The sequence below is a fragment of the Poecilia reticulata genome, linkage group LG13 (assembly GCF_000633615.1).
Source record: "Poecilia reticulata strain Guanapo linkage group LG13, Guppy_female_1.0+MT, whole genome shotgun sequence".
NCBI lineage: Eukaryota > Metazoa > Chordata > Actinopteri > Cyprinodontiformes > Poeciliidae > Poecilia > Poecilia reticulata.
The window spans coordinates 18,094,402-18,110,336 of record NC_024343.1 but is presented as its reverse complement, the minus strand read 5'-3'; the positions used below and the strand labels follow the sequence as shown (position 1 = coordinate 18,110,336).

Here is a 15,935-nt window from a genome sequence, read left to right as displayed (position 1 = left end):
GCTCATCCACTTTTAATAACCTCCTTCACCTGTCCGTTTTCTCTGTCCCACCTTCCTTCCATTCAGACATGCTTTGAATGTGAAACGACTCCACGTTTATTAGATGTATGCAATACACAGCATGTACAGTGCATTTATCAGTGCTCTACCCTGTTGCTGATGTGTAGAGAGCTTTCAAATAAATCCAACTTTTTGTTGCAGCAGCATAATCTGATGTTAAAGAATAATAGTTTTTAGCAAAGACGGCTGCTGGTCAATGATCTCTCTTTCTCTAAGCTTTAAAAATGTTACAAGAGAAGACTGGAAGCTGTCTTGTTGGCAAAAATGTGGGTCATACATGGCACTAACTGTGGGCATTTTATTGAAAAAAAACAAAACAATTTTAACTGATTTTCTTTCCCCCCTCATGAATGAAAGTACTGCATGTTTCCAAAACTTTCAGTCTGACAATGCGCTGCTGTAATCAGGGATTTATATCAAAGGTTCCACCCATCTTTACTAGCAGCACCAAAGTACGTGTACACCAGTGTTTCATCTGATTGCCCCATCAAATATTGCTGAAATGATTAACTGCGAAGTACAAAACGACTGCGTGTGAAAGGAAAGGTCTTGCTAGTCGAGGCAGAGCAAAGCGACTGTCGACGGCAAAATGAATGTCACAAACGTGACCTCCATCCTGAGCAAACAGCGGCGGGCTGGAAATGAAAACAGGCTTCCTGTCTCCGTGCCGGGCTGCAGGAAATGTAGGAAACAAGAGTTTACACACACACGAGCATGTAAAGATATGATATGTACCAGATTTTCTCTTCACCTGCTGCGCAGCACAGGATGTCGAGGCCCAGTCTGCAGATTAGAAAGTTTACCATGGGTAGTGACTCTGAATCTAAAGAGCTGCTATAATGCCTTGTGTCATCAACTGTCTGCCTACATTGTCCCTCACACTTCTAGGGATGCAGCTAATGCTTATACATTTCTGTTTGTTATTGCCAGTCACAAGGCTTTACTTATTGTCTCCTAATAATTCATATGTCCCTCCTTAAAGCCAACTGGTTTGTTTAGGAGTTTCCTTTAAGCCTATCTATGCTTATAGCAAATAAAGCTTAATCCACTGCTTCTCTAAGCAAGCCACGTTTAAACAAAGCAAAAAGTTCAGTTATGATAAAAGAGAAAAAAAGCGTGGATAATTTAGTTAGTCTAGCTTTGACGCAAATAAAACATTACTGAATGTTTTACCCGTCAGCTTTAATATTTTCAGGCAGACGCAGACTTGAGATTTTATAAATCTTGTCTTACAGAGACATCTTGTGGCCACAAGTACGCACTTTTGAAAACCGCTCATTCATGCTTTTTTTTTTTTAAATCACGGGAACTGTATATGTCGGCCTTTTGAATTCAACGAGAACATTAAATAACAGTATTGATGCATGGATACAACACAGAAGGTGCTCTTGCAGTTCTGAGAGAAACCATCAACTACTAATAGGATAAAATAATTTCTATTTGTAATAAATGGACAGAGACCACTTACATTGTACAATAATCTCAATGGTCACGAAGAATAATAAGATTAAATATTTATTCTAGATAAATGCATAAATATAGTGACTGTTTATTGGGCAGGATTATAAATTAGTAAAAGCATGAGCAGGCTGAATTAAATTCAGATTAAGCTGGGCTAACGATGGTATTGAGTGACTTTTACGACTTTCAAAAATAAAGTTTTTTTTCAAGTAAGTTAAGAGTAAAATGTGTGTAATCTTTGAGAAAGTGGCCTAAAAAATTCGACACTCCATGGGTTTCTTCTAATACTTTTAATAGTGAATATTAGAGGTGCAGCGCCCCCTACAGACTGAGTTTGATGAAGAGGGAGAAGGCGAAGGAGGCGTGTGGTGGTGACATTCAGCTTGAGAGATTTTAACCCCGATTCTTATTGGTGTACATTTAAACAGGTACCTACCGTGAATGCAAACCGTGTTTACTTAGCTGCGTAGACTTTATGTGGTGTGTTTTCTGTGTCGTGAAGCTGAGACTCAGGCTCTGTCTCTACCGTTTCTACAGAGCTAATGTAGCTCTGATGCTAATAGCGAGCAGGCCTCAGTCAGACGCCCAGTCTGACAGGCCCATGTGTTGCAGCACGAATCTAACTTACATTAAGTAACGGTATTCTGCACCACTGCATGTCAGAAATATGTAACATTAAGATTCATGATCGAAATGAACCGCAACGTTTGGGGGTTAGCTAGCTAGGCTAGGTTAGCTTAAGAATATCTGACCGTTGAGCTGCGGTTAACCGTGTTAAAGTGACGGGAACATATGGAAGCAGATTAATTAAACTGTTTGGGCCGAATGCAAATCGTTACGTGTTGTGTATAACACGTGTTGTGTATGACAAGTAGCCCCGAAACACTGTGGTGGCAGCATCATTCTGTGGGAATCCTTTCTTTTGAGCAGGAACAGGAAAGCTGGACACAGTTCAGTTCTCAAGGCTCATTTAGAGGTGGAAAGATTTGCGACTGGTGAGGTTGGTGTTGGGGTTCACCTTATAGCAGGACAGTCACCCTGGTATAAGAGTGATTGTCTTATAGCAGATACATTGGCAGATATATAACTGCCAATGTGTTTGAGTGGTCCAGTCAAAGTCCAGAGCTAAATCCAACTGAAAATAGGGCAGAAGTAGAAACTGATGTTCTCTCGTACCGCCGTTGTGTAGAGAATAATCTCACTGAAAACGACAACAGTGCACATCATGTCGCATCTCAAACTTTCAAAATGAACTAGACTTGGATATTTAGCCATATTATGTAAATTTATGAATATCTAGCCGTTTAAGTGGTGCTACATTCATTAAGTGAATACAAAAACATCCATGGTTGCTAGCTTTAACTATGCTCTGTTCTCTATTGGGTCATGAAATGCTGATTCCAAACAGCTCATTCAGTTATTGATCCTTGTTTGAATTCATTTATTGGATATAGGTTATTGAATAAACCCTTGTCTCCTGTTATAGTGAGTTTATTGTTATATTTGCTTCTTACATGCTGTGGTTGATGGGTCATATTGGTGAAGATTGTGCACTTTTAAACAGATCATTACTGAAATTTTAATAAAGGCCCATCAAACAATTTGCAAATTTAAAACCCTCTCTTGTAAATAAATGTTTGTCAAATATTTTAGAAGTAACAATTTCTAATTCACCTACACTGGAATGTGTGTGTGCCAAAAAAAAATGCATTGATGTGAATTATTTTAGTTTTACGCTACAGTGCAACAGTCTGGCAAAAATGACCTTATCATGATGAGCCTGGATTAACAACTTAAAACAAACGCAGAGTAAAATTTCTCAACTCAAGTCCTATTTTTTCTCTTTGTTCTGTGTTCGTCTCGTCTCTTCCTCGTTCCTCCACTTGCAGCAGCCCTGCCCCGCCGCGCCCCCACCCCCAGCGGCGCCGTCATGTGGCAGGAGGCCCGCAAACACGAGCGCAAGCTCCGTGGCATGATGGTCGACTACAAACGCCGTGGCGAGCGCCGCCGAGAGTACTACGAGAAGATAGTGAGGAACTTTGTTGCTCTGCTGAACCGAGTGTGGCGGTGACATTTAAAGCCTTCCTCTGCAGCATAATCGCTACATTGTAGCTGTGTCTCAGTGCTCAAAGGGCAAGCAGTGCCCAGCAATGACATCATGAACACTGAATTAAAACGAATATGAGGCAACACGTTGTTGCCTCCTTTGTGCTGTTTCAAAGTTTGAGTAGGGTATTCCGTCGCGGTGTTCACCTGCTTCTCGTTTTTGTCTCGACAGAAAAAAGATCCGGCCCAGTTTCTGCAGGTTCACGGCCGGTCCTACAAGATCCACCTGGACCCGGCTGTGGCGCTGGCTGCAGAGAGCCCTGCCAACATGTGAGGAAAAAATACTCTGCACAAAAGAAACCTGAGAGTAACTCTGAAATTAGCTGGTGGACTGGAACCAGACAACTTTCAGCTTCAGCCCAGTTCAACTGTAAACCTAGTTTAACCCGTCTCACTGTCTCTGGTGTACTTAAAAAAAAAAACCCAAAGCGATTTCAAATAACACTTAGCCCAGTGTTGCTAATTGCTAATATAATATCCTAAAGACAGCTTAAATTAATAGACATGTCCTCAGTTTGTCTGTTTTTAAAATATAAGTAATAAAATCAGAATTCCTGCAGTGTTCGTAAAATATATCATAAAATTTTTTTCTCTCCAAGGATGCCATGGCAGGGAGACGCCAACAACATGATTGACAGATTTGATGTGAGGGCCCATCTGGACTACATCCCAACTTATACCCCTCCTCTGCTCAGCACATCGTAAGTCTTTAAAATACTTTGGTTACATTTAAAGAAGGGGCCTAGTTTTAGTGTTTTATTGTTGTTTCTGGACTTTAGGAGGTTATTATCGCGTAGCTTATTAGTTTTTATACACGGCATTACCTAAACATTATGTGTGTGCTATGAGGCAACGTGCCAGGTATAATTTGGCTTCTTTACAGACAAATGTGTTTTTTATTTCTTCTGTTGATTAGTTTGTCTTTTTTTTTGTTGTTTTTGCGTAAAGAAATTCTTAGTTATTACAAAGCTGTTCCTACAGTCTAGAGAAAGATATAATTTGATATTGATTGTTTTTGATTTGGGAAAAGTGAAGGATCCCACACATTCAGTCGAAATAATTTTACTACCTTACGCTTGCTTAAAGTATGCATCGGTTCTAATACAACATCAGAGCATTTATTATAGTCTCTGGTATTTAAATGTTAAATATCAAATGTTAGAGGAGTTGTTAATGAGTTCATCTTTTTTTTGCTCAAATGTTTGAAGCCAGATAATAAAAAAAAAAAAAGGGGAAATATTTTCTAAAGCGCAGAACATTCTGCTACTTGTTCTTTCACAGAATGCCAGATCACGAGATGGAGGAGAGGAAGTGCAATTACGAGCGCTACAGAGGACTCGTTCAGAATGATTTTGCCAACAGTGAGTGTTTACTTAAAGTAGCGCAGCAGTCGAGGCATTGCACACGTGCCCGGCTCTGTGCGTGCACAGTGTGCTTACGGTGGTGCTTGGCCAGCTCTCAGTGGGTATATTTTGCAGCTGTGATGAGTTGATGAACTCCCTGCTGTCCCCTCACAGTCTCAGAGGAGCAGTGTTTGTACCAGATCTACCTGGATGAGCTCTATGGTGGCCTGGCCAAACCAAATGAGGACGAGAAGAAGAAGTATGTTTTTCCTGCTCTGCTTTTGTATTTTCAACTATGGTTTTATATGTTGTAGGGGGCGGGGGTTTATTTGTTTATATGTTATACCTTTTGTCTGGTAATAAAATTTAATTTGTACACTTTTAAGTTGCTCGTTGGTCCACAATGATCATATCTTTGCTTCTTGCGGAATTTAAGTGGTTTATAAATTCATTAATCCTTCCTCACCTCATGCAGACTTGCCGAGAAAAAGGTTGCCATTGGTTACACGTACGAAGACAGCACCGTGGCGGAGCCTCACTCCCAGTCGGACAAAGAAGACGACAATTCAGAGAACAGTGAATCCGAGGAGGACGAAGGCATTCCTGATATCGGTGAGGGAATCTGAGGGAGAACGCCAGGAAGGTTTAAAAAGTCCGAGCTAAAATGGAAGTAGAGCGTCAAAGATGGCGTCTGTAGCTATGATGCTAACTCTTTTAATCTGTGGTTGATTTTACGAAGGGCTGTAAGTGTGAGACACTCAATGTCTTCAGCTTTTATCTGTTTTTGTTTCATTTGTGTAAAGTAAATTGAAAAATATCCTTTTTTTTTTTTAGGGAATTCAAAGACAATTTAAAACATTAGCTATTTCTAATGAGTGACTTAATATTGCATTCATAGACAAATATGAAATCAGAACTTGCCTCTTCAAGAAGTAACATAGTCACACAACTGTTTGCAGAGTTTTTTTTCCCTTTTTATTAAATAAAAACATTTAATATGAAAATCTTAGTTCTTTCTGTAAGCAAGAAAGTTAATTACTTAGAATATTTTGAATTAGTCTTTAAAGAGTAACAAAAAAAGTTTTATTTTCCAACTTTGTAGCTATAGTCAAAGCAAGGTAATTAATTTTTGGCTGGAGAATTTATTGCTTTGATAAAAAATTTCAACTCGCATTTTGTGCAGCGATTTTTAAAGTTTTTCACAAGCTGTTGATGCACACTGTAACGCTTATAGATAGTGAAACACTTTTCTTTCTTCCTCCATCCTTCTTACAATCAGTAAATAATTCCCCCCCCCCACACACACACTCAAAACCTTTAGTTTGATGCCTGAGGTTTGGGATTGGTTTTTATAAGTCTGACCGGTTGTGTTGCGTATTTGCAGATGTGGAAGTTGATGTTGATGAGCTGAACCCGGAGCAGCTGTTGGATCTAAACAAAATGGCTACTCCCTATGGGATGGGAGAAGGCGACTTTGTCAGGTACATTTTATTTCTTTCCCATTTGTCACTTTAACTCCTAGAAGTCATAAGGAAAAACGAAACAAGAAAAATGAAAATGAAAATCTTTAAATAAATGGACAAAGGAGAAAACATGACGGGAGAAAATGAAATGACTTAAAGATACATTTAGAGTTGCTATAAAAAATAGTAAAGTATGCAGATTTACGCGTTATTGTTCTTGCCTCTGCCTCTATTTTTCTACTTCATTTACAGTGAATATTTTGGGAATTTGCACTTTTTGGAGAATATTTCCTGAATAAGAATAATAAAATCATTGGAGCCCGATAAAAGTTATTCAGCACCGCACATACATCTCTCTTTTCTTTTCTGTGGTGTAGAAACATAAGTGGAACATCTCAACAGTGGGCTTTAGCAGAACGTTTATAACGTCGGTGAGAGTGCGTTTGTATTTCTAATGCTTTCACAACCTCATCTTTTGTCAGGATGTTGAAGAAAGACAAGGAGGAAGTGGAAGCCATTAAACACGCCAAAGCTCTGGAGGCAGAGAAGGCCATGTACTCTGTGAGGCTAAATCACTTGGAAGACTTTTTTTTTTTTTTTTTTGTGCGTTTAGTGCAACTTTCTAGCTGTTTACATGCGCTCGTCTTGCTTCAGGGCCGCCGCTCTCGAAGACAGAGGAGGGAGTTCAGAGAAAAGAGGCTAAAAGGAAGACAGATCAGTCCACCAAGGTGAGTGTTTAACTTTAAGAAGTTTAAAACGAGGCTTTGCAAACATGTCACTGTTTGCGTTGCTTTTCAGCTACGCCAGAAGAGACAGCCCGACGTACGACCCTTACAAACGGTGAGACGTTCCACAGATTCTGATTTTTTAATCCTGATTAGTGGTGTGTGAGAATACAACCTCTCATTTTTCATTTTTTGAAAACTTTTTTTCCCATCTCCTTCAGGCCTGAGTCGGAGTCCAGCTCAGAGTCCCGGTCCCGTTCGCGTACTCCCGGCCCGGAGAAGATCACGTTCATCACCAGCTTTGGCGGCAGCGACGACGAAGCCGCGGCCACGACACAAACCGCTGCCCCTCACTCTGGCCACGCCCCCTCCAGCTTGCAGCACTCTGCAGGTCATAGCAGGGGCTCCCGGTCGGTAATTTTCCCTCTTCTTGGCATTTCTTTGGTTATTTCCTCTCACACAGTCCTTATTTACTGCAGCCGTTGATGCAAAGAGTGTGATGGTGGATTTTTGTGATCGGTGAGGTGAATCAGGTCTCAGACACACCATCAGGGAGAAAACCTTGATTAATTCAGTCAGTTAAGCGCCAAGGCTCTTCAGCGAGGTTCATGCATGTCCCAGTTTATCTTAAGTAGGTAGAAAAGAGCGATTTTTATGTCCGGCGGTTTGATTTGATGTGATTATCGAGAGGCTGGGTATGCAGCCGGTGTTATTACTCAAACTTTGTTTCTGCATTTGTTCAGGAGACGGAGGTCGTCCTCGAGCAGCTCCTCTTCGTCCTCGTCTCGCACCTCGTCCCGGTCGTCCTCTCGCTCGTCCTCCCGTTCACGCAGAGGCCGGCGGGGACACGGGCGGAGAGACGGCCGCCGATCGCGGAGCCACTCGCGGTCGAAGCGGCGCTCCAGGTCCCGCTCCCGTGGGAGGTCAGGAGGGAACGGGGGCTCCTGGAGGAGGCGGGAGCGGACGAGATCGAGGTCCAACGACAGGGACAGAGGCAGAGATAGAGACAGGGACAGAGACCGGGAACGGGACAGGAGACGCTATTCCGCGCGTAGAAGAACGAGGTTTGGATGATCCCGGAAAACGTGGCGGTTAGCTCGTGACAGATGCGTCGTCCTCTAACGTCCCGGTCGTGCGTTTGGTCTGCAGGTCTCGTTCGGGTTCACGGCAGGGCAGCGGCTTGAGGCAGGGAGCCTGGAGCGGTCGAGGACACCGGAGGAGAGACAGCGACAGCCACAGTGCGTCCCCTTCTCCAAGCCGCCCGCCCCACAGTCCCTCCCCCACCCACCGGGGGGCCCAGCCTGCTGCCAACACCATCTCTGACAAACTGAGAAAGTAAGAAGGGCTCACAGTCTGATCACACACACCTGAGGAAGCACAGCAGCTAGCACAAGTATTTATACATTTACATAGGTATAACAAGCATTAACATATTGCATGTTTATGTTGCAACCACAAACCAGCTTTGGACTGGCTTTATTGGGATTTTATGGGTACGGGTTACAAAGCAGTGTCTTAATGTCATATTGAAAGGAGGTTTTAAAAGGTTTCCAGTATTTTACGCAAATTAAAACCTAAAATTTGCCCTGCATTTATTTTCAGTCACCCTGAGTCAATAATTGGTGGAACCTTACTGTGCTGTAATTACAGCTGCAGGCCTCTAGGGGTATGTCTCCCACCTTTACAGGTTGACAGTCTGACATTTTTTCCTTTTCTCTTTGTAAATTAACTGAATCCTAATCCTTGGAAGGATCTATGAACATCTACTCTCACGCTTTGTTCCCGATCCTCAGATGGCTTTATATCTGGGCTTTGACTGGACCATTGTAACTCATGAGTTTGCTGTGACCTACTCTACATCATTTTAGCTCTCCAGTTTGAAACTGCTCAGCAAAAGGTGTTTAGTAGGAGAATTTCACAGAATTTGAGTCAGGTGAAGCCAAGTGAGGATTTCTGGGTAATACATATTTACAGGCATAGAAGGTTTTTAATCTAAAATGCAAAATTTATACAGTTTTGGCTTCACTGCTGCTTTGAGAGCGTTTTACTTTTCAGAAAATGGCACGTATTAGAGTCTGTATACTCAAATTAACAGTTAATCAAATACTAAATTAGTTGACATTTATTTCAATAATCGATGAATCACAATTAATCCCGATTAATCGTTACACCGTTAATTTTTTGTTAACTATTAATCTGTGATGACATACACTGAGAAATAAACTGTTTTATGACGAAGCCTTTCATTTAGCTGGTTTCTAATCAAAAGCAGCTAGCTATCCTGGAAAGCACATTTTAAATGCTCCAAACACTTTTCCCTCTCTCTCTCTCTCTCTCTCTCTCTCTCTCTCTCTCCCTCTCCCTCAGGCCTGACACTCCGGGTGGTAAAGAGACGGGAGCTGCCAAAGTCAGTAAGAATTTGATCTAGTCTGGTTTCTTGCTAAAGCCTACGCCTCCCCCATCCCTGACAGGCTGACATGGTTGTCCATCACACTGGAATATACAAGCTATTGTTGCACTTAAATCGCTCTTTTTATGTTGTTTTTTATTTTTCCCGTACTTGCACCCTTAAAGTGGACACGAGCTCCTCCAGCTAAAAGCCCCAGGAGAAAGGCTGAGTCCTGCCTCGTCTCCTCTCTGAAGCCCGCGTGTCTTGACGCCTCTCCTGTGCAGAGAACCTGTGTGTGCTGTACAAACACGTATGCGTGACAGAGCGAACCGTCCCCTATATGTTTGCAGTACGAACCAGTCCGCAGGGCGCCACGCATTAATGCCCGCGAGAAAGACAGACTCGTTTCCCATTGGATGAAAGGCTTTGTTGAATCTTGTGACTATTGAATGAATGTGCCTGTATTGGGTTTTTTTTTTATACAAGCAGCACAACTGATTTGACTTGCAAAGTCATTTTGAATTACATTTATCAAAGCATTCTTGTGGAAGTTTCAAGGTGGACACGTACTGCGACTCATCTGTCCGTAGGCTCGTGCGCCGCAGTACGCGAGTTGTGCAGCTCCAGATGTCTTAACCTTTTGCTGACCCAATGTCTGTTCTCTAACCAGCTTCCACGTAAAGAAGGAACAGTTTGTAAAACAGACTATGATGTTTCCCTGTGCCGAGCGTGCCTGCGGTGTTGTGACCTGCAGTTTTTCTTGCCTGGCCAGGTCTGAACAGCCCACTGATGGGTGTGTCGGGACAAAAAAAAAAAAAAGAGAAAAAGAAAAATGCCACCGGCTCTTTATGAGCCTTTCTAAACTCGCTGGACCTGAACTTGCTCATGTTTCCCTGTCTGACCCTTTCTCCTTCTTCACTCGTCTTCTCGTCCTTTTATCTCTCTGACAGTATTGTGTGTGTAAATACTGAACATTGTGTCCTGGTTCGTCTGAGTGGGTCCTAGCTTCTGCTGATCTGTTCCACACCTGCTGCAGCAGCAGTTTCTCTGTCAACACACACACACACACAACCTCGTTTGGAGTGTGTGTTCACTTGTCAAAACGCTCTCCGATTATTTTATCATTTGTCCTTTAATCTCCGTCGCTTCTCTTAAAGACGATGGTATAAAGTTTGCATTTCAGCTAGAGATGCACCGACAAGAACTTTGCATCCCGTTTCTGATCTCTGGTTTTTGTAAATTGTTACCTGTGTCGATTTGGATTTTACTGGAACTGGAGTAGAAAAGTTACACAACAGCTTTTAAAATGTTTACCTTTTGCCCTCCTACCATCGTCCTTCATTAATTGTTTTAACGAGGAGCAAAATGCCTGATAGCTGTCGCTGTAAAAAGTAACAAAAAACAGACAAAATTATCAGAGTTCAAATGTTAATCTGGCCATACCAGCATCTAACAGAGAAAACACAAATTTCCCTGATAATAGCCTCTCATTGCTTTTGGAGCGCTGAGTTCGGATATGCAACAAGAGAACCTGCTGGAGGTGAGCTCAAGTTCCAAGTTTGGATTTTGATGCAAAGAACACATCCTTAAAATGCCTTAAATTCATGAAAGAAAGTGTAAGTTGGTCTTCCATACGTTAATTACAGGTCTTAAATTTCGTTGTGCAGAACTTCTTAACCTCATATATTCTATGTAGGTTTTTCTCACGTGGGATTTTCCATTAGAGATGCACCAAGCTGATGTTAAAATCTGCATTGAAAACTATTCTCGATCTGGTAGCGGTGATGATGTACCCAGTCCAAAAGGGCAGATCTATACAGTTCTGTTCTCTGACGTCATTCTGTATTGTTTATTTTACAATTTATAATTCTAAATATAACAATCTCCATTTGAAAGGATATTTGTTGGGGTTTATTTTTATGTTAGTCAAGTTTCTGTTAGTTTATTTGTTTTAAATTGGCTGTTACAGCTTTAATTTGCAATTAAGATTATGTTGTTTTTACACGTTTGGCCAAACTTGTGAAGCTATTGGTGTATTTAAGTTGTAATCCACTGCATTTATGTCTGTGTGTAAAAAAGGAAACAAGTTAAGTCAATTTAGCGCTGTTTTTCTGTATCGTATCGGTATCGGGCTATACTAAACCTCAGATATCTGTATCGGTATCGGAAGTGAGAAAAGTATCAGTGCGTCTCTATCAGACAAAAGTTTGACATCTTCACTCACTCCATTCTGATTCTCGCTCAGTATCGGCGTCCACACCAAAGAGCAGTTTGTTCACTGCGATCTGCTAGAACTTTAATGCGCCGTGTGGTTTTAAAAAAATAAATAAATAAAGCAGAAGTTTTGACTATTCAACCCTCCGGTCGTCTTCCAGGGCCGACGGAGCTAATAGCAGCTGATCCTCGGTGCACCTCTAATTCCAGCACACACGTGCACGCTCCGGACACTTTTTGTTTCAATGCTGTGAAATCTTGTGCTGAAACATTTGTGTCCCTTTCAGCCCAAGCTGACGCCCCAGGAGCGTCTGAAGCTACGGATGCAGAAGGCGCTCAACAAGCAGTGTGAGTGCCACTTTATTTTTATTTTTCAGGTCAAAATCATTCAAATCTCTTAAATTTAAACAGTTTTTCCCCTCTAAATTCACCTTTGCGTTTTTTCTTTTTTTTTCTCCCTTATCTGCAGCCAAGGCGGATAAGAAAGCTGCTCAAGTGAAGATCCAGCAGCAGGAGCACAAGCGGCAGGTCGGTGTGTGTAAGATTAACGCGGAAAAAGAGGCTTCCTTATCCTTCATTTCTCCATCATCGCCCTTTGTTTACTTTCAGGAGCGAGAAGGCGAGCTGCGAGCCATGGCACGCAAGATCCGTATGAAGTAAGGCTGCATGTGTGCGTGTGTGTGTGTGTCAAGGTGGACTGATTGGTGTCTGTGTGTTGCAACCGTCTGACCCAGAGGCTGTGTGTTCAGGGAGCGTGAGCGACGTGAGAAAGAGAGGGACGAATGGGAGCGACAGTACGGACGACAGAGCCATTCGCCTTCTCCCTCCAAACACGGTGAGACAGGCGGTTCGCCGTCTCTGCCCCGGCCCGCTCGGCACAGATATTTCATCTGCCTCTGATTAGCCGCTGTCAGTTTTATTGGCTCTAAGATGCTGCGGCACGCATTTGTTTTCATTGCGGCTTTGTTTCCTCTGTCCCTCAGGCCGAGAACACAGCTCACACAAAAGGTATGTAAGGCGCTGGAATCTTCACAGTTCCAGTGAAGTCGAATTAAACACTTTTTTTTTTTTTTTTTTTTCGGCCGTGTCAATGCAGAAACATTCCCAACGGACGATCACAAAGCCCGCAGGGTTATTATTTAACACGGCTGTTCGGATGACTCAGGAGAAAAACATCAAAACTCTCGAAAGAAAACAAACACAGTCTTGTAAAGCTTATCGTCGTGGACATTACAACGATGCACTTTAATTGGAGATTTTGTTTTTCTTGACCCTTCTTTTCTTCATACTGGTAACATATCACCATATAAGTGCTATATCACTAGTTATTGATTAGTCTGTTGTTTCAAATATCTGAAATGCTTTTATGCACAGTTTCTCTGAATCTTGCTGGTTTTTTAAAAATTATTATTTATAACCAATTTTGAGGCAACGGTTGTGAAACATGAAGTTGCTGCTGAGCAAGTTTCTCAACAGGTTGTTGCTAGGCAACCAAGGAGCGAGCTAGGGTAATTGATTATGGGAGGAAACTGGTTCTTATTTAGGGACCAAGCATCAAATGCAGTAACTATTGGTTCCAGACTGATTAGAAGATCGGCGTTGTGTCGACTGGAGACGAGAAAGAGGATAAATAATATGCAAAATGCTCGGCTAAAATGATGTCATAAAGTTCAAAATGGGAACCAAAACTAGACAGATGTGGAACAAAACTGAAAACTGTTATTCTAGTTGGAGCTGCGCCATGTGTTTTAGTATTTTACGTATGACGCTCTGAGATTGACCGTATCCAAAGCGTATTGTATGTCTGATAAGATATTGTTTAGAAAAGTCAGAACAAGGTGGAACAACAAATATCATTGCAATTTCCAACAATATTGTTAGAGTGAAAATTTTCCAAACATTCCTTAATTGGATGAATATTGGGAACAAATTTGATGATTTCATTTTATTTTTTTAATTTGGTTTAGAAGTTCTGCGTTAGAAGTAAAAGGCACACACTGCTATTATTTCAAACACAATGCCCTAATTTACACAGCCAACATAACGTAGCTTGAGTAAATTAGATTTTAAAGTGGGAAAACGTTTGAAGTTCTGCTGACAATAACGTCTTAACTTTATAAAGAAAAACATCTGGAACATTTTTGCCTTCGCTCAAACTTTATTGTGTAGAGGAGAGAGAAAAACAACGTGCCTGATATCGTGTTTAAATTTGTTTCACTTCAGCCTGGAGCGTAAAGGGAGAAGCTGCTTGTCAGTACTGTAAAATATATACATATTTCCATGTACATGTCTTTTATTGCTGGCCTTTGCACTAATTGTTTTTTTCTCCCTGAAGGTCTCACTCCCGGTCTCGCTCTCACTCCCGCTCTCACTCCCGCTCTCGTTCCCGCTCTCGCTCTCGGAGTCCGTCGTACAGATACTGAGCCGGACAGAGGGACGACGAGGCCCGTCCCGCACATCAGGAAGTTTTCCGTTGACACAAACGACTCATGTAGAACCTCTCACGCGGGAAATACGAAGTTTGGTTAACGAATCTGCAACTTCGTCTCGCTCACACATGAAACACCGACTGAGACTCTTTAATCCCACCGAATTAGAGACGATTTAATCCGCCGTTTAGTTTTGCTTCGTTTTGTGAAGACCGGAGAACATCTGCATGTTAAATCTTTTGCTTTCTCGTCTTCCTGGTCCGTTCTTTGGGAGACGTGGTTTTTCCAAAGTGCGACGCACTGAGCAATACTTGACGTTTTTAAAAGGTATTCTGGTGTTCGAATCTTTAGCCACAGTATGTTCCTGTGAAAACAAACGACTGAAGCTAGAGATGAAACTTTAAATAGACTTTCACAAATGTGATTTCCAAAAATATCAAATGAAAGCCACACCGCAAAAGCAGAATTAACTTTGTAAATTTGATCGCTCTTTTTGTACTCTGTTCTCAGCTGGCTAAAACCACCAAACAACTTTTTTTTTCCTCTGTAAAAGTGAATGTGAAAAAGAACAAATAAAATTCACTTTAAAAGTATTTAGGTCTCATGTTTAATTTGTTACTGTGATGGACCGAGTTAAAAAACAGGAGTCACAGGATATTAATTAGAAAAATAGGGTATTTTTATTTTAACCCAAAGATTATAAAATGACAAAAAGATTAACTGAGCTCATAAAAGAGGTCAAAGAAACAAAAATGTAAACAAACTGGCTGCACAAACAAACATAACTGATCTAACAAGGAAATGACATGGGTATATACAGGTCCTTCTCAAAAAATTAGCATGTTGTGATAAAGTTAATTATTTTCCATAATGTAATGATAAAAACTAAACTGTCATATATTTTAGATTCATTGCACACCAACTGAAATATTTCAGGTCTTTTATTGTTTTAATACTGATGATTTTGGCATACAGCTCACAAAAACACAAAATCCCTGTCTCAAAAAATTAGCATATCATGGAAAGGTTCTCTGAACGAGCAGTTAACCTCATCATCTGAATCAACAAAGTAACTTTAAACACCTGCAAAAGATTTAAAAACTCCCAGCCTGGTTCATAACTCAAAACCGCAATCATGGGTAAGACAGCCGACCTGACAGATGTCCAGAAGGTCATCATTGACACCCTCAAGCAAGAGGGTGAGACACAGAAAGAAATTTCTGAACAAATAGACTGTTTGCAGAAGGCACCTCAGTGGGAAGGAAAAAGTGTGGCAGAAAACGCTGCACAATGAGAAGAGGTGACCGGACCATGAGGAAGATTGTTGAGAAGGGCCGATTCCAGACCTTGGGGGAAGCAGTGGACTGAGTCTGGAGTAGAAACATCCAGAGCCACCGTGCACAGGCGTGTGCAGGAAATGGGCTACAGGTGCCGCATTCCCCAGGTCAAAGGTTAAGCCACTGTTGAACCAGAAACGGCAGCAGAAGCGCCTGACCTGGGCTACAGAGAAGCAGCACTGGACTGTTGCTCAGTGGTCCAAAGTACTTTTTTTGGATGAAAGCAAATTTTGCATGTCATTCGGAAATCAAGGTGCCAGAGTCTGGAGGAAGACTGGGGAGAAGGAAATGCCAAAAGGCCAGTAGTCCAGTGTCAAGTACCCACAGTCAGTGATGGTCTGGGGAGCCGTGTCAGCTGCTGGTGTTGGTCCACTGTGTTTTATCAAGGGCAGGATCAATGCAGCAGCT

The 15,935-nt window shown here is 41.8% G+C and overlaps 1 protein-coding gene across 3 annotated transcripts; it reads left to right on the top strand.

Moving 5' to 3' along the window:
• The first annotated feature begins 1,841 nt into the window (after positions 1–1,841).
• On the top strand, positions 1,842–14,783 carry clasrp (CLK4-associating serine/arginine rich protein). 3 transcript variants are annotated; one of them, XM_008425781.2, is made up of 21 exons: positions 1,842–1,949; positions 3,411–3,550; positions 3,800–3,897; positions 4,227–4,328; positions 4,909–4,988; positions 5,145–5,229; positions 5,446–5,582; positions 6,355–6,451; positions 6,916–6,994; positions 7,088–7,161; positions 7,232–7,273; positions 7,380–7,568; positions 7,902–8,222; positions 8,308–8,493; positions 9,526–9,565; positions 12,049–12,109; positions 12,231–12,289; positions 12,371–12,417; positions 12,511–12,596; positions 12,745–12,769; positions 14,097–14,783. In XM_008425781.2, exons 2-21 carry the CDS (start codon positions 3,452–3,454, stop codon positions 14,182–14,184), a joined length of 1,995 nt encoding a protein of 664 aa, XP_008424003.1. In that variant the 5' UTR covers positions 1,842–1,949; positions 3,411–3,451; the 3' UTR covers positions 14,185–14,783. The 3 variants fall into 3 exon arrangements, with proteins under 3 accessions (XP_008424003.1, XP_017163816.1, XP_017163817.1); XM_017308327.1 differs by having other exon boundaries at positions 1,845–1,949; positions 13,985–14,189; XM_017308328.1 differs by lacking the exons at positions 12,511–12,596; positions 12,745–12,769; positions 14,097–14,783 and having other exon boundaries at positions 1,845–1,949; positions 9,526–9,569.
• The last annotated feature ends 1,152 nt before the right edge of the window (positions 14,784–15,935 follow it).